This window comes from Heptranchias perlo, chromosome 1 (genome assembly GCF_035084215.1).
Source record: "Heptranchias perlo isolate sHepPer1 chromosome 1, sHepPer1.hap1, whole genome shotgun sequence".
NCBI classification, from domain to species: Eukaryota; Metazoa; Chordata; class Chondrichthyes; order Hexanchiformes; family Hexanchidae; genus Heptranchias; species Heptranchias perlo.
The window spans coordinates 132,134,393-132,158,538 of NC_090325.1; the positions used below are offsets into that span (position 1 = coordinate 132,134,393).

At 44.4% G+C, this 24,146-nt stretch overlaps 1 protein-coding gene across 1 annotated transcript in view; it reads left to right on the forward strand.

Annotated features, from left to right (window-relative positions):
• cpz (carboxypeptidase Z) overlaps positions 1-23,384 on the forward strand; it is a 54,899-nt gene extending 31,515 nt beyond the window's left edge. Inside the window, exons 6-11 of the mRNA XM_067991089.1 lie at positions 9,995-10,156; positions 11,985-12,143; positions 12,230-12,365; positions 14,467-14,606; positions 18,653-18,752; positions 22,130-23,384. Of these exons, the coding sequence (XP_067847190.1) occupies positions 9,995-10,156; positions 11,985-12,143; positions 12,230-12,365; positions 14,467-14,606; positions 18,653-18,752; positions 22,130-22,467 (1,035 nt within the window). The 3' untranslated portion in view covers positions 22,468-23,384. The remainder of the gene's footprint in view (positions 1-9,994; positions 10,157-11,984; positions 12,144-12,229; positions 12,366-14,466; positions 14,607-18,652; positions 18,753-22,129) is intronic.
• The last annotated feature ends 762 nt before the right edge of the window (positions 23,385-24,146 follow it).

Genomic DNA, 24,146 nt, shown 5'->3' on the forward strand with positions numbered 1-24,146 from the left:
AAAGCAGAATGTATTATTTTGATTATTTTCTTGTAACCACGCCAGCTCTTTTAAGGCCACAAGATTTATCTTAAGATAAACAAACAGGACTGTCACAATAGACCAATTGTTTCAGTCTGCTCCTATCTTCCCGAATTTATTTTCTCTTATCTTTACTCAATCCCCCCCCGCCCCCGCCTTATCCATTTCATACCCACCTACATCCGTAACTCTTCTGACCCCCTCTCCCACTTTAGCGAATTCTGGTTTTCTGGTCCTAACCATCTCCTCTTCACTATGAATGTACAGGCCCTCTACATCTCCAACCCTCACCAGAACATCCTGTGACCGCTCCCCCCCCCACTTAGCTTCTTTCTTGAACACCAGCCCAACCAGGGCCCATCCACCCTCCCCTCTTCCACCTGTCTGAACTTGTTCTCACATTGAACAACTTTTCTTTGAACTCTACTCACTTCCTCCGGATAAAAGATCCCAACTATGCCTGTCTTTTTGTAGGATATGTTGAACCCTCTTTATTCCAGACCAACTCAGGTTCCTCCCTCACCTCTTTTTCTGGTACACTGATGAATGTGTGGGTGTTGCTTCCTGCTCTTACCTTGATCTAGAGAATGTCACTAATTTTGCTTCAAATTTCCACCCCTCCTTTATCTTAAATGGTCCATCTCCTTCCCTTCCCTTCCTGGACTTTTCCCTCTCTTATCTCTGTGGATGTGCTTTCCAATAACATCAATTAGAAGCCCACCAATTCCCACAACTACTTCTTCTCATCTCGTTTCCTAAAAGGACTCCATTCTCCCAGTTTCTCCATTTCCATTGCACCTGCTCTGATGAATCCACCTTCCACACAGCTTCTGAAACTACCTCCTTTTACCTTAGCCAAGGATTCCCCATCACCACTGGGCACACGATTCTCGACCAGGTTAATCCCATTTCCCATGCTTCTGACCTCACCCCTTCCTCCCCCCTACAACCAGGATAGGGTCCCGCTTATCCTCACCATCCAACCCACCAGACTTTGCGTTTGACAGATCCTCATCCAGCATTTCTACCACTTCCAATCTGATCCCACTACCAAATATATCTTCTCCTCCCCTCCCCTCTGCACTTTTCAAATGGACCATGACACGCTGGTTCATTCTTCCACCACCCCTATCACCTGCTCTCCTTCCCCTGTCACCTTCCCATGCATCTCCTCCCACATCACCGTTCACGGCTCAAAGCACTCCTTCTGGGTGAGAGAGCAGTTAATGTGTACTTCCTCCAACCTAGTGCACTGCACTTGCTGCTCTTGGTCTACTCTCCTCTACAATGGGGGGAACAAATCCAGATTAGTTGACCACTTTGCCAAATCTCTCTGTTCTGTCTGCAAGTGTGATTCCAAGATCCCCTGTCCCATTCTCACTCTGACCTCGCTGCCTTTGGCTGTCTACACCATTTCAATGAAGCTCAACATAAGGAGAAGGAATAGCACCTTATCTTTCTATTGGCCACTTTGCAACCCTCTGGCTAAGGTTGCCAACATTGGTTGGATGTATTCCTGGAGATTTCATCATATGAAAATGTTCAAAAAAAATGAAAAAAACTCTCAACATTTTTTTTAATGCCCCCGAGCTTTTTTTCCCGAGCTGCTCGCAGCAGTGTCCAAGAGATTAACCTTTGATTTCTGGAGACTCCAGGACAATCTTGAAGGGTTAGAAACCCTACCTCTGGCCTTAATATTGATTTAGATCTAACTATAGCTTCTGCTTTCTCTTTGGCAGGAAGTGTTGGTAAGGTGGGATGGGTGTGCTGTCCAGGGTGGGAGGGGAAGAGGGAATGAGTTGGTGCTTGGGGTGACCACACTCCGTTAGAACACCATGCTGGCAAGGTGCTCTGCACATTTGGTGTTGGCCTGCTTCTTTATTACCTTCTCTCAGGCTCCTGGGCTGCTGGGCTCTTTGCCAGATTTTCATGCTGCCCTTTCTACCTATCCTCAGCGTTCACACATTTTTTACAACCTTCGTGTCTCATGCCATTTGACCATCTCCTGTTTTCCACTTAAGTGCTTTACAGCTTATTCTGTTTCTTTTCTTGTGTGTGTATTTTTTGCACACCCCCTTCCCTTTGTTTTGTTCCTTTTTAAATGCTGTTCATCTGTAATATCCTCCAGTATTGACAAAGGGAGTGCAGGAACTGTACAATTTAACAGGTCTAATTTAGTATATTACATCTGTAGAACGTAATTATGAGGAGTTTTCTGAGCAACAGTGAACTACTCACATTTATAATTCATACAAACCAGGTCTCACAATGAGTTTCAAGAGCTGTATTAGTGATGATTTTAGATCTCTGAACTTTCTTTCCTGTACTGTGTGCGACAATCTATATCTGTATTGTGTTTTAAATTCATATACAATCACTGTTTCAGATACACAAATGCTGAAATTCCTAGGACCATGGTGATGCAAAGCCGTCATTATCTGTCCAGGGCAGGAAGGCGTTTGGGCAAAACTCAGTTGCACAGGGACGCCCCCCACTTTGTTTGTATTTAAAAATCTTACTGTGAGTAGGGACAGATGCCTCTTGCATTTGCCCCCTTTTCATGCAAATGTAAGCGAAAGAATCGAGGCCGGTGGAATGATCTACGTGGTATCTTCACTGCTCATATTTGGACAGAGGTGATAGGTGAGCGGACCGTTGTGTGGGGCAGGATATGGGCAGCTAAGTTGGAGTTTATGGAAGGTGGAGGGTGAGAGAGCGGAAAGGAGGACATTGGAGAAATCGAATCTAAAGGCGACAAAAGATGAATAAGGGTTGGTGGGATTAACAGATGGGGGGAAGCAGGCAATGTTGTGGAAGTGGCACTGCGTAAAAGATGCGGGCTTTGAAGCTGAACTCCGGGTTTAACAGGTTACTGTGGCCTGGTTCATCCTGAGTGAATGGCCAGGGAGGGGCATGAAGTCAGTGACAAGGAAGTGGATTTGAAAGCAGGGGCGAGAACGCTGGCTTTGATTTCCCCGATGTTCAGTTGAAGGAAATTTTGACGCATCCACACCTAATGGGGGGGTAATTGTGTGGGGGTGGGAAGAGAAGCCGGCGATGCATTGGCTGCATTCGGACAGGTAAGACTGGAACCAAATGAGCGCAGTCCTAGGGAGCTGAATAGAAGAGGAGGACAAAAGAGGAGGTTCTGTGATTGATATTATTAAACTCTGAGGACAGGTCGAGGAAAACAAAAAGAATATCGCAAGACGGTCACAGACACAGAACTGAGAATGTCTTTCATGACTTTGGCCAGGCCACTCTCAGTTCTGTGAGTAGAGCAGAAACCAGACTAAAGGGATTCAAACAGAGTTTTGGGAGAGGTAGATACAGAGTTGGGCCCCACCTGCTTGGGTGCTGAACAGGGGCAGTGCACTAGACAAATGCTGCATCTGCCCAACCCCACAGTCATCCACAATTAAATGGCCCAGGAGCTGCCACGGTGCAGACCCATACCCTGAGAGGGCCTGGTACTGGCAGCAGAACCAGGAAATTCAGGGGCAGCTGTATACCTCTCAGGCCTGCAGTTGTTTCTCTGGCCTTGGCGAATGAGAAATTCAGGCTGCAAATGGAAATCAGCAGCCAGATGTCCCTTTTGAAATTCACACTTCTGAGGCAAGGGTTAAAATATAGCAGGTGTCTTACCAGAAACTCTCTGGCCTGCTCCCAGGACACCACAGATTATAACACCACCTTTCCCCTGTGTTGGGGTACTTGGCAAGCATTGCACCAGCAAAATGAGACAGGAGGCCAGCAGTGCCTAATCCTGCCTCATTTAAATGGATCTATCTGGCCTCAGTGATCCTAACGCAGCATTAAATAGTGATCATTGAGCCAGAGAATGGTGAGAAAATCACCCCTATTACTTCTTTCTTTCTTCCCTCTAGCTGTAGTTGGATGAATGTAAACGCACTGCATACTAACTTCCTTATACTACCAAAATTATACACAAATGTACACAAAGATAAGGCAACATACCTTTCCCCACCATCATGCCAGGAACAAAAATGTAATAATAATAGCTGTAACAAATGAAGCAAATATGTCTTGTCAGATATCTTTAAATCTAAAATGATATATTGACATTGGCTTGGTTGCAAAACCAGGAAGGGCTTTCTTTGAATTGGTGATTGAGAATACTGGTCTTAAGTGCAAATTTTTGCATTTGATGTAAAAGTAAAGGGGGGTTAAATTGGGCCGTGTTGCGCCTGTTGTTTCGGCGCTACACGGCCTCTCCAACATCCAAGATGGCGTCTTGGCTGCGCACGCACGTTTCCAGCCTGACGTGCCCCCAAAGCTATCTTGGTATTGGAGTTAGCGCATGCGCAAATATCAAACACAGGAAGCATGTAAAGTAAGGCGAAAATGGATACAATCAGTGTGCAACGCGGATTTAAAGTGATAGACACCATTTTGGGACTTAACGCTCAACTCCATGCACAGTTTTAACCCCGACCACCTGAGCATGTCTTAGAGTGCCTGGAGGACCTCCCACCAGTGCTATTCAAAGGGACCATGCAGGATTTACAGGTTAGTGGCTGGATTATTGCTTCTGGCTGCCAAGACATTTATAACCGTTTTTGGAGATCTCCTAGACTTGAATACTAGGACGCAGGGACATAGCCTAACATTTAGAGCCAGGACATGCAGGAATGAAGTTAGGAAATGGTTCTACACGCAAAGGGTGGGAGAAGTTTGGAACGCTCTTCTGCAAACGGCAGTTGATGCTAGTTCAATTGTTAATTCTAAATCTGAGATTGATAGATCTCTCTGAACCAAGGGCATTAAAAGATATGGGGCTGAGGCGAGTTTATGGAGTTAGGTCACAGGTCCACCATGATCTCATTGAATGGCGGAACAGGCTCGAGGGGCTAAATGCCACTGCCACTTGCTGATTCCTGATATGTGCTACGGTCTCCTGCAAGAAAGTGGGACTTGTGTCTGGGTGATGTGCCTGTCATGGTTGAATAGCTGTCAGTGTGTGTGGTTTGTAAGTTGTGGGTGGGCGGCTTGCAACTGTGGTAATTTGTAAGGGTGAGAGGAAGCATCTGATTGGAAGAGTTGAGTACAGATGGAAAGAGTTTGTTGGTATGTGGTGATGGGGGGTGTAGTGCGAGGAGCAGTGGATGTGGCTAGTGGTGCAGTTGGTAGGAGACGCCACTGCGTCACTCACCTTGGTTGACCTCACTCACCTTGGCCACTCGTGTCAAAGCATTGAACTTCTTCCTGCACTGCATCCATGTTCATGGTGCTGTGCACCTGGCATTGACTTTGTCTCCCGTTGCCTCCCACTGCCTTTTGGGTATATATCTGGATGGCCTCTTGTGCCCCACCCCCCACTCCCTGCGGATATAGGGTCTGGCGTGCAGATTGGAGGATGTGGGATTTAGTAGTGTGCAACCTTTATTCAATGTTTTAACATAACTCATCAGTGTGTAAACATAGAGACGGGACCTGCATCTGTGTTTTGCATGTGCGATGTCTGATCTCCGTTCAGATTCTGCGCAGACAGCAGACTGTTATTTTCAGCAAATAACAGGTACCAGCTACTTTTAAGAGATTTCTAACAGACAGCCTGCCTTTAAGAGATTGGAGCTCCCCTGCTGGTGGAAAGTGCAAATTGCATTGAATCCTCGTTCAACACTGATTTGGAACGCTGCTTGCAGGTAAGTCCTCAGGGCTGACAAAAGTCTTGTCCTGCCTGCGCAGGGGCCATTGGGCGCGGGGTAATAGCGGATTGCGCTACCCCTGCCTAATAATAGGCCCTGTCCAATTTTTCCCCTTTAGTTCCAGGACTTCACAAGTGCTGTTGGCCGATCATTATATTTGTGTTGTATTGTATCCTTTGTGATTGCTGAATTTGTTTATGCATCATTTTGTTCCACATACATGTAAATAATTACAATAGCTATTTTAGCCAATAAAAGTTCTGATCTTATGCTTAATACTCTGCCAATGCTGAAATGATTGAGAGTGTAGTAAACAATGATGCATATTCCAGTATGCAGATTCCTGCAACTAAACTAATTGCTAATCCTACAGGTCATGCAAGAACAGAACACAAAAACATACAGCTGTGTTTACGGGGGATCATGGTCTGCTCACAGTAACTGCTCTGAACTGGTTGATAAAGAAAATGATATTTTGAACATCTGAAATTGTGCCAAGGGGATTCAAAGATCATTTTTGTTTTGAATTGACACTATCATTGGTACATGAGCATCTACTTTGGACAAATAGTATGAGATAAAGAAATGCTGGTGGGACAGTTGAAATAATAATAGATTTACAACAGGACATTGTGTCCCTCTGTGCATCAATGCCACCTTTTATATGGGCAGCAGCATCATACCCAAAATTTTAGAACTGCAATAGTCAAAGTAATGAATAACAAAAACATAGAGTCATAGAGTCATAGAGTTATACAGCACGGATAGAGGCCCTTCGGCCCATCGTGTCTGCGCCGGCCATAAGCCCTGTCTACTCTAATCCCATATTCCAGCATTTGGTCCGTAGCCTTGTATGCTATGGCATTTCAAGTGCTCATCCAAATGCTTCTTGAATGTTGTGAGGGTTCCTGCCTCCACAACCCTTTTGGGCAGTGAGTTCCAGACTCCAACCACCCTCTGGGTGAAAAAGTTCTTTCTCAAATCCCCTCTAAACCTCCCGCCTTTTACCTTGAATCTATGTCCCCTTGTTATAGAACCCTCAACGAAGGGAAAAAGCTCCTTAGTATCCATCCTATCTGTGCCCCTCATAATTTTGTACACCTCAATCATGTCCCCCCTCAGCCTCCTCTGCTCCAAGGAAAACAAACCCAATCTTCCCAGTCTCTCTTCATAGCTGAAGCGCTCCAGCCCTGGTAACATCCTGGTGAATCTCCTCTGCACCCTCTCCAAAGCGATCACATCCTTCCTGTAGTGTGGCGACCAGAACTGCACACAGTACTCCAGCTGTGGCCTAACCAGTGTTTTATACAGCTCCATCATAACCTCCTTGCTCTTATATTCTATGCCTCGGCTAATAAAGGCAAGTATCCCATATGCCTTCTTTACCACCTTATCTACCTGTTCCGCCGCCTTCAGGGATCTGTGAACTTGCACACCAAGATCCCTCTGACCCTCTGTCTTGCCTAGGGTCCTCCCATTCATTGTGTATTCCCTTGCCTTGTTAGTCCCTCCAAAGTGCATCACCTCGCACTTTTCCGGGTTAAATTGCATTTGCCACTGTTCCGCCCATCTGACCAACCCATCTATATCGTCCTGCAGACTGAGGCTATCCTCCTCGCTATTTACCACCCTACCAATTTTTGTATCATCAGCGAACTTACTGATCATACCTTTTACATTCATATCCAAGTCATTAATGTAGACCACAAACAGCAAGGGACATATATTTATCCAGCACTTTTAACGTAGAAAAAATGTCCTAAAATGCTTCACAGAGACAGGAGAAAATGGATTCTGAGACAAAAAAGATGTTAGGAGGAGTGATCAAAAGTTTGGTCAAAGAGGTGGGATTTAAAGAGGGTTTTAAAGGAGAAGAAGGAGGCGAAGAGAGCAGAAGGGTTGGGGGGGATTTCCAGAGTGTGGCTGAAAGAACAACTGCCAAAAAATTGATGAAAAGGGAGAAAATAGAATATGAAAGTAAACTAGTGAGAAATATGAAAACGGATTGTAAGAGCTTCTCCAGGTATGTAAAAAGGAAGAGAATAGCAAAAGTAAATGTGGGTCCCTTAGAGGCTGAGACAAGAGAAATTATAATGGGGAATAAGGAAATGGCAGATGCGTTAAACAAATATTTTGTATCTGTCTTCACAGTAGAAGACACAAAAAGCATATCAGAAATAATGGGGAACCAAGGGGTAAATGACAGTGAGGAACTAAAAACAATTAATATCACTAGAGAAAAAGTACTGGACAAACTAATGGGACTAAAAGCCGACAAATCCCCTGGACTTCTTGGCCTATATCCTAGGGTTCTAAAAGAGGTGGCTGCAGAGATAGTGGATGCATTGGTTATGATCTTCCAAAATTCCCTAGATTCTGGAATGGTCCCAATGGTTTGGAAGGTAGCAAATGTTACCCTGCTATTCAAGAAGGGAGGGAGAGAGAAAACAGGGAACTACAGGCAAGTTAGCCTGACATCGGTTGTCAGGAAAAATGCTGGAATCCATTATTAAGGAAATGGCAACAGGGCACTTAGAAAATCATAATATGATTAGGCAGAGTCAACATGGTTTTATGAAAGGGAAATCCTGTTTGACAAATTTATTAGAGTTTTTTGAGGATGTAACTAGCAGGGTAGATAAAGGAGAAACAGTGGATGTAGTATATTTGGATTTTCAAAAGGCATTTGATAAGGTGCCACATAAAAGGTTGTTACACAAGGTAAGGGCTCATGGGGTGGGGATAACATATTAGCATGGATAGAGGATTGGTTAAAGGACAGAAAACACAGAGTAGGGATAAACGGGTCATTCTCAGGTTGGCAGGCTGTAACTAGTGGGGAGCTGCATGGATCAGTGCTTGGGCCTCATCTATTTACAATCTACATTAATGACTTAGATGAAGGGACCGAGTGTAATGTATCCAAGTTTGCTGATGATACAAAGCTAGATGGGAAAGTATTCTGTGAGGAGGACGGAAGGACTCTCCAAAGGGATATAGACAGGTTAAGTGAGTGAGTGAGGCAAGAAGGTGGCAGATGGAGTTTAATGTGGGGAAATGTGAGGTTATTCACTTTGGTAGGAAGAATAGAAAAACAGAATACTTTTTAAATGGTGAGAAACTATTGAATGTTGGTGTTCAGAGAGACTTGCGTGTTCTTGTACAAGAAACATAAAAAGTTAGAATGCAGGTACAGCAAGCAATTAGGAAGGCAAATGGCATGTTGGCCTTTATTGCAAGGGGGTTAGAGTACAAGAGTAAGGAATTCTTACGAGAGTTGTACAGGGCATTGGTGAAACCTCACCTGGAGTACTGCATACAGTTTTGATCTCCTTATCTAAGGAAGGATATACTTGCCTTAGAGGCGGTGCAATGAAGGTTAACTATATTAATTCTTGGGATGAAAGGGTTGTCCTATGAAGAGAGGTTGAGTAGAATGGGCCTATACTCTGGAGTTTAGAAGAATGAGATGTGATCTCATTGAAACATATAAGATTATGAGGGGGCTTGACAGGGTAGATGCTGAGAGATTGTTTCCCCTGGCTAGAGAGTCTAGAACTAGGGGGCATAATCGCAGGATACGGAGTCGGCCATTCAAGGCTGAGATGGATAGATTTTTGGACTCTAGGGGAATCAAGGGATATGGAGATCGGGCGGGAAAGTGGAGTTGAGGTCAAAGATCAGCCATGATCTGACTGAAAGGTGGAGCAGGCTTGAGGGACTGTATGGCCTACTCTTGCTCCTATTTCTTATGTTCTTATGCTTTTATGGGCTGAAGGGGGTAGGAGTTGAACAAGTGGCTGTATGGCTGCAGGAGGTTAAACACATAGTGTGGAACTTCTAACCTCAGCAGGGGAGTGAAACCAGAGGTAATGGATCGGCCGCCCAAAAATTGGGTGGGCTGTATGATGGGCGGTCGATCAGCTACCATTGGTTTTGCGTCCCAGGCGAAGTTAAAAGTTCTGCCAATAGGGAGAAGCGATGTCATGGAGGATATGAACACAAGGATGAGAATTTTAAATTTCAGGCGCTTTGGTGGGCTTGGAGCAAATGTAGTTCAGGGAGGACTGGGTGATGGATGAGCAGGTTTTGGTTTGGGATGGGATAAATGCAGCAGCGTTTTGGATGTCTTGAAGTTTGCGGAGGGTAGGGGATGGAAGGCCAGTCAGGAGAGCTGGTGACTAACATAATTCATTGAATAGCACAATCAGTTGGAATTCAGAATCTCATTCATCACTATCCCCAGGAAACAATACATGTCGTTGTAATGATATCTAATAAAATTAATTTTCCTAATAATGTAGGGTCCTGGATATAATGGATGGGCCACTGGTCGGCTAAATGCTCAAAGTATTGACTTGAACAGAAATTTTCCAGATCTAACATCAGTATTTTATCAAGAAAGAAGAAAAAGAGGAGGCGTTGTTGATCACATCCCAATTCCAAGGTCATACTGGAATGGTAAGGTATGAGCTGTTAACATATTGTACTGTATTCGACTAGTTTAGCCCATTCTATTGATATTGATGCTGAATTTCATTTTATATTCAGAGGCCACACAAGTTGGCTTTCATCATGTAATTCCACTGATTACATGCTTTTAATAACAATAGCTGTTATGTTGTTTGTGGGTAATGCAGAGATCATTTCTGGCTTGGCATTTCTGGTGGAAAGCCTTGCTCACCAGCAGCATATTTGCAATAATAGTTTCCTTTCTCTAGTCCCCTATAATGAATGTATTGTGGATTGTACAGCATAATTAAGAATAATTGAAAGAAAGGGTATTGTGTTTACATTTGGGATGTGAGCTTCAGTGCAGCTCAGTCAGATAGTCGTGCTCTCGCTGAAGAGTGATTGCTACATCAGATTAGTGTGTATAGTTTCAATCTAATCCCTAGTGAACCTGATTCCAGAGTATGAGGCTGCTTTGAACTTGTCTCTAATTTAAGGCCCGATTTTAGCTTGGGCAGCAGTCGTGCGGGGGGTGGTCGGGGGGTGAGGTGAGGTGATGTGAGTGCCAAACCCCCATCCTGACCTCTGCAGAGAGAGGCCCGGGCGATTTTAATTCCAGGGCCTTATCTGCTCGCCAATGGTCAGCTGCATGCCTAAAATCGGGGGCGGGAAGTGGGGAAGGTGGCAGATGGCCGGCAGGCGGCAGCAGAATTTCGGGCGGCTTTCGATGGAACCCTTGGATAAACCTTGTAAATGTGACCTCTGTCGATCTTCCACCGAAGTTACGGTGGCCAATAGGCAGAACCCCTGTAGAAATTTCCAGCATTGGCCTGGAAGTGTTTCACTATCCCTGCGCTGTGAATATAACATCTATTCTGGGTTTGATTGAGTGTCTGGCTGCAGTTTTTCCTAATTTGACTCATAAAGCAATGACAAAGATGACTTGGTTGTGGTGATTTTAATGTATCAATTTTTATAGTTATGCCACTCGATTTGTTGAACACACAGCCCTTTGAGTCAGTGTTCAAGCAACCAGTTTTTCTAATTTGAATCTCACCTCCAAAATAGACAGTGCTAGAGGTACTGAAATTAAGGTCAATTATTTTAAAATTAAAATAATTTGAAAATGGATAAGGTTGCATTGGTTAGAAATTAAGTAAAAGTACGGCTAAATAATAAAAGTGCATGAAGACTGTGGAAAGAAGGTGGGCAGGGAAAAGGAAGAGGAAAGCAAAATAAAGTGATTACAATGTATTTTTATTTTTAAAAAATTCTTGTGTTTATTTTTGTGATGTAGGGTTATTATTACTATAATGAAACTTTTTCTGTCATTTGAATAGCTTTATTACTGTAATATTAATATTTATCCAAGCATCCCAGCATATGAGTTGAACACTCAAAAAAGAATGTCTGGCCCAGGAAACTGAAATTTGCTTGGACTGCCAACAGTCTAACAAACTACCTGTCACTTAATAATGGAGCAAAATGCTCCATTTATCAGCACTAACATCTTTTATCTTGATGAATATAAAAAAAGGAAAAATTGGCACAATTAGCATCCAGAATTAATAGATGGAAAACGGGGCCATGCTCCATTACTGGTGTGTGATCCTCTACATGCTCCACCCAGGTGATTAGTTATACCCAAGTGCAATAGAGGAAAACCTTCTCTCTTACCCTAGCTAATGGTGAATAGTTTTGACCTCTGCTGACAAGACATAGCTTATGACAACACAGTTAACATCAAATAAAGTTAAATGAAATCTTAAAAAATACATAAATTCCACACTAGATTATCTATTATGTTTCAATTTGTACTGTTTCCTTTCTTATTACTTTTAGATAGCACCTGAGACAAGGGGAGTGATAAAATGGATGAAGAAAATACCTTTTGTTCTTTCTGCAAGTTTGCATGGTGGAGATTTAGTAGCAAGTTATCCTTTTGACTTATCAAGACTTCCGGAAGAAGATAAGTTGTTTTCGCCCACTCCGGATGAACAGGTACATTATTTATCACGTTTAAAATGTTCTTTGACAAAAAGTAAATTAAAATCTAATCACATTCATTATTGCTTTTATGATTCCAGATTTTCAAGATGTTGGCTAAAACATATGCTGATGCACATCCGATTATGTCGGAGACATTAGAGGAAAGATGTGGAGGGAACTTTGCTGATGAAGGAGGCATTATAAATGGAGCGCAGTGGTACAGTTTTGCTGGAGGTATATCACTTCCATAGTCTTATGTAAGAATTGGATAAACAACATTTAAGTGCATTTACAAATAAATTAATATAGTTGTGCAGTAAGTCATGTAATCACCCATCACTGCTTAAATTTTAGGATTAAAGCTTCATTATGATCACAATTTTACTTGCCACACTTATAACAAGTTTTCTCAGTTCTCAATTAGAATGGCTTTGCTTACTTTGAGCAGCACATCCCATTCTGGAAGTAATTCTTACCTATACTCCTTATTGTCGGTGAAAAAAGCAACTTGAACTGTCCTAAGCCGGATGTATTCCCATCAAAGACTATGTCAAATGGACTCTCACATCTCTTCCATTACTAAAGCAGTCTCCAAGAAGCTTGGTTTCCTCTTTCAAGCCAAATGCTTCTTCTTCCCTTTTAATTCTCTTTACAGCTCAAAACCAACCAAAACTTAAATACTCTTCTTATTTCTGGGGAGGCTCTTCGAATAGCTCTTGTATCCCTAGACAGAATGCAAAACGACTTTTCATCTAAAAGTGATCCCTACCTAGCATCTCCGTCACAACACTTCCTTCTCTCTCTCTTTCTATTTTATCGATATTACTATGATCAATGCTCCAATGAAATTTCCTCTCTTGTTCCTTCTAAGCTACAAATACACTTTTCCTTCTCCCTGCATCTTCATGGTGTTGAAGTCAAGGACTGGATTTCCTGGAGGCCCCTGCTTATTGTTTTGGAATATTGGGATGGGCAGGATTGGAAAATTGTTCAGGGACATTTTCTGCCACATCCCTGCATCCCACAGCGTTCTCCCACCCCCCCATTTCATGCTCCCCAGGTGCATCTACATTGGATATGCCTGCATATGGGCATGTATATTAAAAATATATGCAAATGAGGGAAATATGTCCTCTTATTCCCTTTATTTGCATATTTAGAATACTGGACACAAGGTGCTGCCTGTCAGTCCCAATCATCCAGTGTTCCAGCGGTGGCGGAGAGGGCCCCAAGAATTTTGTTGGGTGGCAGGGCCTCTGCAGTTGATGTCAAAGTAATGCAATGTACAGGCCTAAAAGGTGGGCAGAATTTTTTAATATATAAATGTTTCCCATTTTATGGACTGCTTGGAGGCCACCTGCACCTCTACCGCCACAGCAAAATCCCACCCCCATTTCAGCAGGACTCCTTGGCAGAGGCTGGAGAGCCCACCACCAATCCTCAAATGACCAGAAAATCAGCCGGGGTCAGGGGCACATCTCCTTGATAGGCAAAAGCCCCACCTGCCCAGAGACACATCCCAATTGCAGGAAGGGTGATGGTCCAGTCCCAAACTTACAAATGGTCTCACTACCGCTGCCATTTTTGACAGACCTCTGGTGCCAGTGTGGTACAGAAGACAGCAGATTACCAGTGTGTATGGTTGAAATTAAAGTAATCTGCCACCAAATCAGAGATTACAATGTCACTCAGGAGAGGACATTTCTGTTGGAAACACTACTGGAAATGACCATCTGAAAGTGAATTATTTCTCTGAGATGCTTAATAAAGCAGAAAGTGACAGGAGAAGTTTAACTTTCCCTGATCGGCAGGAAAAGAGCAGGGGTACAGTTAAAATGCAACGGCTCCAATTCCTACCGATCTGCGATTTTAATGCCACTAATTTAAATGTACATGGGACCCCGATGGCATTTTAACCTCTGCAGGCACTCCACCAGGTATAGCTATTGGGAGACCAGTGACGTCACTGAAGGTAAGTTAAAAGACTTTTCTTAGAAGGGATAGGAGACGCAGGGGTGCTCCTCCATACCCCACAAGGAAAGTTCGGGCCTCTGCTGCACTGGGCTCCCCCCTCCCCAACCGCGAGACTCTCACAACACTCCCCTTCCTGGACTTAACTTGCTGCCTCTGACATATTTTCCTTCTCCTGATGCCCCACCCACTCTTCTTCTCATTATATCCTTCAATTAGTTTTCTCCAGAAACACATCCATCTGGCCCTTTAACATCTTTTATACTGGGTCAATGTGCAAATGTCATAAGAATCTCATGAAACAATTCAGCTCCTTTAGTTAATGCACCTTTAAAGTACTGTCACATCTATTTTGTAATTTCAGGGATGCAAGATTTTAATTATCTGCACTCAAACTGTTTTGAGATAACTTTGGAACTTGGGTGTGAGAAATATCCTGTTGATGAGGATCTCTATCCAGCCTGGCAAGAAAACAAGGAAGCCCTACTGACCTACATTGAGATGGTATTCTTTAGAATTGAATCAATTAATCAAATATCATTTAAGAATATTGAGGTATTGTCTGCCTAAAATATATATATTTCAAATCAACATTAGCGCACTAACTAGCTAAATTCCTTTTTTAATAATTTGTTTCGTTTTTTTTATTTGTAATTTTGATCTATCTCAAACCTCATGAGTTTACTTATTTTTAAAATAAAGATTTTTTTTTCACTTTTAAATGGGTTAGAAGATTCTCCTTTAAACCCAGCTAGTTTGCCTTCACTTCACTATGTTTCCGGGTTAGGTCAAGTGGCAGAGATGACAAGGAAGCCTTTTACAATTGTCTTTTAGCCATATATTTGCTGGGAAGCTGGGTCAAACGTCAAGCGGCTGGAACATAGTTCCCTGAGCTCTCATGATATTTAAAATGGCGGCCCTGGCAACATAGCAAGATTGCTGCTCCATATTATAAAATATTTTTAAAATCATTAGTTTAATAAGTATATTGGCCTGGAAATTTCACGGTGGTTTTGTGTTTATAAAAGAGAAAGATATTGGGGAGGGGGTAAATCCTGAATTGGTTAAAAACAAGTTGAGATATAATAAATAAAAGGAAAGTCTTAGAGAAGGTAGTTAAACTAATGGAGGACAAATTGCCAGGGCCTTATGGGATATATCCAAAGATCCTGAAGGAAATGGGGAAAGACATAGCAGAGGCCTAGAAATTATGGGATAGGTTTTGAGGCCTCCCACCTGGTGGAAGTAGGGTGATATTGGCCCAAAAATGGGGGGAAATGCTTGCTGCCTCGTTCCCATCGATGGTGTAACCGACGTTATCTTTCCAAGGGACAATCATTGAGTGGACGGAGCGCTCACCTAAGTTAGATGGTCGGCCCTTTTAATATGCAAATTGAATTCCTATGACAACAATAGGACCCGATTGCCATTTAAGGACTCAACCGGGTGGAGCATGTACCATGCATTTTCTGAATCCTTTCTGTGTGTCACCATTTTCTGACAGAAATCAGCACTTCTTCCAGTCTTGAGGCATTTTTCCCTAAGTTGCCCCAAAAATCCCTGAAGTTTGTTTGTGCATATACACAGAGTTTAAGAACGTGTGAAGAATTCAAGCATTTGTGTGTATGCCCAGAACTGGAACACTTGTCTGCATGCACAGAAACTGGCACAATGTGGGCATGAGCAAACACGTGGCTGCTGTACTGGCTCATAATCACCTGGCACCCAATGGCAGGTTGATAAGGGAACATTACTCTTTGTACTTTACTGCATTATTTCAGCTCTTCTGCCCCTACAATCCTCTAAAAGGAAGTGAGTGGCATCTTTTCCTGATGAGGTTCAAATTTGGTTATAATCTTGAGATATTCTAAAGTGTGTACAATGATTTTATTTTAATATTTAAAATACAACCTTCCAAAATAAATGATTTTTGGCTTCAAAAGTTGAAACACAATGTACTCCAAAACTTTCTGGAAAATGCAACAAAAAAGTGTCAAAAATCTAAATTCCTTGGGAACGTGCATCCAGATCCCATTGTGTCTTCAGTGCTCAGATCCCCCTTCAGAAAATTTCTAGATTTCCCACTGCAAAAAAATTAATTTTAGTTTTTTCCCTGCAATACAAGTGACAGATATATTGGATGTATTTGCAGTTTGAGTTACAAGTTGATATCCCACTGCACTCTCAGCATAACAACATTTTTCCAAATCGTAGGCAAATGCTTTAGGTTTTGGTTTTCATGAAGAAACGGTCAGATCGTATAATGTGATTCTAAAACATGGTGAAAATCCAGGAATCTCATGTATAAGAATAAATGTGTACATATTCAGTCACCATAACTCAGTGGCTCCATTTTGTCGTACAGGAGCTGGACGTTCAGCGAGTGGAAGCCCTTCCTGTTGATATACACTCCACGGTCTTGTGTTGGAGCACGCAAGACAAAGGGCTCAATTTTAAAAGTGAAAAACGGGTGGGTTGGGGGCAGGGGGGCATTGAAAATTGCCATCCTTTCAGGCCCGCCCCCAACCCGCACATTTCCGGTTTTCATCTGTGCAGGAAGAGGGGAGGGCAACCAACCCATTCCCAGGAGGCGGGCCGGGCCTTAAAACCTTTCAAGGAGGCTTCAGGCCTCCATTTTTCTGGATTTCCTAATTTCAACCCCGGATTCCTGGGCCTTCTGTTTTATGCCTCAAGAAAGGAGGCGAGAAGGCTCGAGTCTAACAGGTAGGAGCCTAGAAAAGCACAGCTTGTGGGCCCGGAGGAGCAGGAGTACTTCCCCCAGGTCCAACAAGCCTTCCTGCACCGACCCTCCAACGATCGCGGACACCTGACCCCCGATTGCGGGAACCCCCCGATCGCGAACCCCCGATCCCCGATCCCGATCCTCCCAACCCCGACCCCGATCCTCCCATCCCGACCCCCGATATTCCCCCCGATCCTCCCTCCCCCACCCCGATCCTCCCAACCCCGACCCCGATCCTCCCATCCTGACCCCCGATATTCCCCCCGATCCTCCCTCCCCCACTCCGATCCTCCGATCCCCAATCCTCCCCCTCGACGATCGCAGACTCCCACGATGACCCCCGATTCCTACACCCCGCCGTGACTGACCCTGATCCCTCCCGCCATGACTGACGACTCATATGCCCACCCATGCCAACACATGCCCACTTATGCCAGCCTATGCCAACCCATGCCCCCCTGTGCCCCTCTCATCTATTCAAACAAAGACTTACCTGCAGACTTACCTGAACATGTCCTCTCCCTGGCTGGTCTCCCATCCGACCGAGACCAGCATTCAATCAGGCCGGTCAGTCGGACGGGAAACTGACAAAAAAAAAGACGTCCTTACGTCAAAATCGTAAGGACGTTAAGGAAGCCCATACTTCCGGGTTTCCCGTCTGCGATTCGACCTCCTCGCCCCTTTCCCAGCCCGGTTTTAAAATTGAACCCAGTGTGTGTGCAGTCGATCGTGCCCTGTACCTGGGGGAAGCATGCAGACCTGGCAAAGCCCGGAGTCCTGTTTTCTTGCTTCATTGCCTCCAATAGAGAAGGAGATGAAGTTGTTGGTGTATCCATCACCTGTTTGATGCAGGCACGCACAGTAGGTTGGCTAATATTGGTAATGAGTCCTGCTGCGGCCTGAAATGACCCGAGGCATAAGAATTCAGGGCCGCAGTGACTTTTGGAGCCACAGGCAAAGAAGAGTGTAACCTGGTGCTGGGCTGCAGTTGGTACTGCAGCAGGTGACATAGCTGTGAGTCGGCCTCCCTAGTGAAGCAGAGCCTCCTCACTCACTGCTCCTCGCTGAACTGCAGGTGTGAAGTTTTTGGCCTGCACACTCGAGTGCGGTAAGACCTCCTGCGAGCTTCCCTCTTTCTGCCTCTTCTCTCTGAGGCTTCAGGTCTCTGGACCCTTGCCTGCTTCTCCTTCTCCTTTTCTTTCAACCACAATGGCATGTCAATCCCAAACCCATAATGTCAGTCTGAAGGTTGCCAAAAGCTCCCGGTCAAAATTCCAGTGCAGACTCAGGCAGATAACTTTTTGGAAAGCTTAACATCAGCTATAGCAGCCAACACAGCCAAGACACCAAAAGCAGCACACTAGCTGCCAAAATGAACAAACCATTGATTTACCTGAGAGCAGTTGACGATCCCGTTAAATAACACTGGAAATGGGGCCCTTCCAACTGTTTCCGACCATGATTTGTGAGTCTATGTTATAACTGGCGAATAGGAAGAAAATGGCATTTGACTCCTTAAACAAGCACAGGACTCTCATTTGCATTTATTAAATAGGCGCCCGCCAATCCAGGTAGGTGCACTGGATGCCTAAGAGGAGGCCAGCCTGCAATGACATCCAGCATACTTCTGGTGTGAAATCGGCGGGCGAGACCACGACCTCATTTTCAGGGTCCTGGAACCCATTTTATGAATGTAAAATGGGTGGGCACCCGTTGAAATTCTCCCCCGTGAACTCCCATAGACATAGGTCACCTCGTTACTTAGTAAGAGCTAGAACTAACTCACAATTTTGTTCTGGGCTTGTAGGTGCACCGAGGAATAAAAGGAATCATAATGGATGATAGAGGAAGAGGAATTAAAGGGGCACAGATCAAAGTTCGAGGAACCCGACATAATATCCTTTCAGGTAAAAGTGAAAATTTGGGACAAGTTATCGGGATAAGAGTTCCTTTGGTTACCACATATAGTGATATTGCAAATGTGTTTGTGAGGATCCTCTTCGATATTTCTAGCAAAACCGTAATATTCACTTAGAACATGTTTACGATTTTGCTAAAAGTACCCAACGGAGGAAATCTTCATGAATGCACTCATGGGGCCCGATATTACCATGGCGGCGGGTTCGCAGTGGGGGGGCGATTGGGCGTGTGGGTAACGCGCCCGATGAAATCAGTCTGCCCCACGCGCAATCGCAGGCTGATTGGATCCACTTACCTGGTGTTCCGGGTTCCCCGCTGCTGAGCTGCGCGTCGGGCGGGCTGCGCATGCGCAGTAAGGTCTGTCAGCTGGAGGAGCTCTATTTAAAGGGACAGTCCTCCACTCACTGATGCTGCAAGAAATAGGAAAAATTACAGCATGGAGCAGCCCAGGGGGAAGGCTGCTCCAAGGTTTAATGATGCCTCACTCCAGGTATTATTGGATGGGGTGAGGAGGAGGGGGAGGACAGAGATCTTCCCCCCGGCAGGCCGGAGGAAGCGGCCTGCCTCTGCCACCAAGAAGGCCTGGCTCGAGGTGGCAGAGGAGGTCACCTGCACCACCAACATATCGCGCACCTGCATACAGTGCAGGAGGCGCTGCAATGACCTAAGTAGGTCAGCCAAAGTGAGTACACTTACTCATTCCCCTACACTCCATCTGCCACATCACGGCCCCCACCCCACATCTCCTTCTGCATAGCCAACACTACTCTGTCACATCACCCCTCACACCCACTCAAACCTCATCCTCATCTCACCTGCACCGACTCACCTCGCCAGTACTCATCCCGCCACTACCACTCAACCCAATCCTCATACAATCTCATGGCTCTGTCTCATACTCACCCTCTCATGCATCTCTTTCACAGTCAGCCTCACTCAACCTGCCACTACCTGTGCTGCAGCCACAGGGCATGCATCACATATGTGCAGTAGGAAGCGTAAGGCAAACGTGTCGTGAGCATGAAGGGGATGCACAAGGGTGTTTGACGGTTTGTCATGGTTTTTACTTATATTTAATTTCTGAGCAACTCACATTACATATTATATTGGCACCACTACTGCCACATCTTTGCGAATCTTGTCTGGTTTGTGCAATAATGCCCTTTCCTGAGGATCATAATGAAGACCCACAACTGATGCCACCCATTGTGTCACTGCAGAGTGGGTGTAGGTGTATTTGCAGGGCTCTTTTGTGCAGACGACTGAGAGACGTCGGCGATGTCTCCGGTGGCACCCTGGAAGGATGCGGAGGAGAAGTTGTTGAGGGCAGTGGTGACTTTGACAGCGCAGTGCAGATAGTGCTCGGGCCAGCCAGGAGCAGCTCGGCATGAAGGAGGCTGCAGATGTCCACGACTACATGTCGAGTGACTCTGAGCCTCCGTGTGCACTGCTGCTCAGAGAGGTCCAGAAAGCTGAGCCTCGGTCTGTGGACCCTGTGGCGAGGGTAGTGCCTTCTGCGACGTATCTCTCTCTGCAGTTGCCCTCCCTCCTGCTGTGCAGGTGGATGTGTCACAGCACTGTGTTGTGGAGCTCCACGTGTCAGAGGTGGACGGTGAGGCTGGTGAGGCTGGTGATGCTGTTCGCCCTCCGAGGAGGTCATGACTGCAGCTACGGCGGCCCCCATCTGGAAGATGCACATCTGAGGGGGTCCGCAAGGTGTCTGGACCCCGGGGTAAGTGTGCAAGTTGGTGAATTTTATTGTTAGGAGGAGGGTGGTGGAGGCCAAACTTTGTCCAAAGTGACAGAGTGGCCTCCTGCAATGAGTGAGGGTCTCCCCCCACCCCCACCTGTCAAATGGACCTTTGCAGCTGCCACAGGTTGACAGCTGCAACACATCCATTTCAACTTGGAGCGTTTTCCCCCAGTACGGGAAACAGTCCCAGTTGTTTGTAAAATCCCAACCCTCCTAAATTATCACATTAATCAGGTCTGTAAACGACCTGAAATACCAAAATAAATATCTTAAGTGGCACCCCGCTGGCTTTAATTGCCGGCGGGAGTCCTACATGCGGGGGCTGCGCGCGCATGTCAGCGCGTCAGTGGGCAACCCGGAAGTGGGCGGGTTGGAGCCGGGCTCCTGACCTGCCCTGGGAATCCCCGATTTTCGTAGCCCCCCCGCCAGGAACACACCCGCTAGCGGGTGCTAAAATAGAGCCCATGATGTTGCTGCATGTGACCAGAGGAATTCTTACCCCATAGTTTCAATAAGTAACACCTGCACGATAGCAACTGTAATGCTGGAACATAGAGAATTAAAAAAGAACGTTTGAAAATAACAGAGGTTAACACTTCAAGTGCTGTGTACAAGTTACTGACGGAAGTGCCGTTGGCCTCCATGGGCGGCCATTGAGTTGACTCATTCGGCTATCCTGCTCCGCTTGGTTTGATGCAGGAAAACAAATTTGTCAAAGACTGATTTGTTCATAACTGAGATGTTACCATATCAATCTTCCAAGTCTGGGCTTTTAAATGGCTGATAAGTTACCCTGCGGCCGAATTTTGTACCTGGCGTACACCGGGCAGGCAGTGTGAGGGACGACCACTCCATCCGTCCATTGATGTCGACAGGAGGCCCGATCAATTTTCTTGGTCAGTCTTCATTTAAACAGAAGAGGTGAGCTGCCAGCGCTAATCACAATGCTTGTGAATTCAAGTTCTTTCTTTCTTTCTTCATATAGGCAGCTTGCCTTTTAGGAGGGTGGAAATCTAACAAGGCATAGACTGATGTGGGCCTGCAGCAGACCCTGAAAGAGAGCGTTGAAAATTTCGGGGTGAGGGGGTTAACAGAGCAGCAGATTTAAGTGGCAGGATAATGTAAAGAACACACCCAGCAACAAGGTTAAACTTTGCACATGTAAACAGGGTTTCTCCCAAAGTTAAGGCAGAGGAGCAGGATATGCCCTGGGGAAATTCACCACCCCACCCCCAAGAAAGTTCCAGATCTGTGCTCTGTGTTCTGCGCTGTTTTGGCCAATCTGAGCTAGGTTGACAATAAGGACTACTACTGGCCTCAGAATCTTAAGTTATGGCGGGAAAAGAATCAACCAGGCTTCCCACTTCTAGTAGTTATGAGGTGAACTCTACTGGGAAGTGAGAGAAAGTCAAGGGAGGACAGAGTATTGCTTGTCTGTGCTACCTCGCACTGTAAAAATAGCTTGCCAACACTGACTGTTTATGCTCACACATGAAAAATGGCTATTTGGGTGAGACAATACCAGCAGGAGTGGAGAAGGAGAAATTCTGTTTCATGTTTAATTATTTTTCCTAAAGTTAATATAACTTTGTTTTCCATTTTTGGTTATAGTTGCTGATGGAGAGTATTGGAGATTGCTGCCTCCAGGCACACATTTTGTAAGCGCACATGCTCGAGGTCACACACGGGTTTTGAAGAAAATATATTTACCGGTAAAGATGGTAGGGGCTGGTCGTGTGGACTTTGTTCTGCGTCGCCTGGAGCCTGATATTGATATTGAGCCCATCGATGAAGGAATGGATGAATTAGATTTGATAGATCATCTCGAGAGGACTGAGCAGGCACCTGACAATGCATATTCACCGTCACGTGGAGAAAAGCCTTGGTGGTGGTCCTTCTTTGCCACTTTGGGACATAGTTCACCAGATTGGCTTCTAAGGGTCGATTAACTGCCATTGTAGCTATCATATTAAATGGAAGATACATCAACGAGTTTGCATTAGAGAATGCATTTGTATTTTCTGTGATTCTTACTTTAGTAGATTACAGTAAATCACATTATGATATGGGAAACAATATATTTTAAAAACATATCTCTTTAATCTTTTAGTCCTGAAGGAGCCAAATATAATTATGAGCCCATGACACAAGACGGCATCACAGATCACAGTATTATAAATGAACACTAACCCATGTGCGTTGCTTTGTGAATTTGTATGTCCGGTGTGTGCCTGCATATTATGGCAAACATGGTGTATGTCTAATGAAGAGAATTTGGGAGAGATAATTCTGTTTCATTTATCTTTTTTTAATGAAAAGACATAATTTCTGCCTAAGTGTTTAACCTACATGGCATGCTTGAACCAAGTTGTCACTCTAACAAATTATGTCATGCATGGGATAAATCTATAATTTTGTTTGGGTATATCATCTTGTTCTTGTTATACTCGATTACTATAACAGTGGAATTTAGATCTTTTCAACTTTTATCAAGAATAAATACAGATTCCAAAACAACAAACTACAATGGGCAGAAGAAATAGTTTACCACCCATAGACAAATATAAATATCTTCATAACTTAATACAAGCAATACTTTTCTTCCCAGGTGATTTTTTTTTTTAAATGCATCAAAAGTAAATGCTAATCTAACATATTAGATGACTCAAAGCTGGCTGTATGAAAGTAGTTTTATGGAAGATTGATGGATTGCTACCTGCTAGAAATGGCATTGTTACTTCATGCTCTGCAAAGCTTAATAAAATCCTTTCTCTTTTTCTGATAAACTTTAGTCACAACTCTATTGCTACTGGTACTCATTTACAAAACGTTGATCATTCACAAATAAAATTGAATATTTAATATACATGAACACTGGAGCTATTTGTTTTCAACCTTTTATCAAATGTTTTACTTTAATGATCAAAAGTCATATAAAAACATATGCAAAAGCACATCACTGTGACATGGCAAATACATCACTTTTATCTTAAAGTCCATTATTACTGTAGAAAATTAAATGAATACTACAATTCAAGAGCCTTTAAACCTCGTAACCAAAACTAAACAAAACATACCTGATAAACATGATTGGTTTAATTTGACCAAATTGTGCTCCCAGTCGGGAACCAGGGGTGCACGTTGGAAATTCAGCCACACTGACCATCATTTTCCATCCATTAGAATTAATGGACAGGAAATCATGGGCAGGATGTATCTAGATTCTCCATTTATACTCAGGGCAGGCAAGGCTACTGCCAGGAGCATGATTTCATAAAATCGTCTCAATAAATAAAGACACTTGCCTCGAAAATCTGCACTGTGGTCTAAGTGCTGACATGTACCCGCCGAGAGATTGCGCCGCTGACCCTGGTGTGCTATCCAGGTCATTGAGGGTTCCCTAATTTGTCTGCCGTTGGCAGGCGCCTGTTCCATTAGGGATGCACCTGAGATCCTCGCTATACCGGGAAGGCTGAAAGGTCCAGCTGAAGAGTAACTAGTCTGGGGGCTGCCAAGTCCCCAGAAAGAATTATTTGTTGCCCCCATAGTCCTTTTGTAAAGAGTCTACTTCAAGTATATATAATAAAATTGCCCCATAAATCTTGGGGAACCAGGTTATGATCTTGGT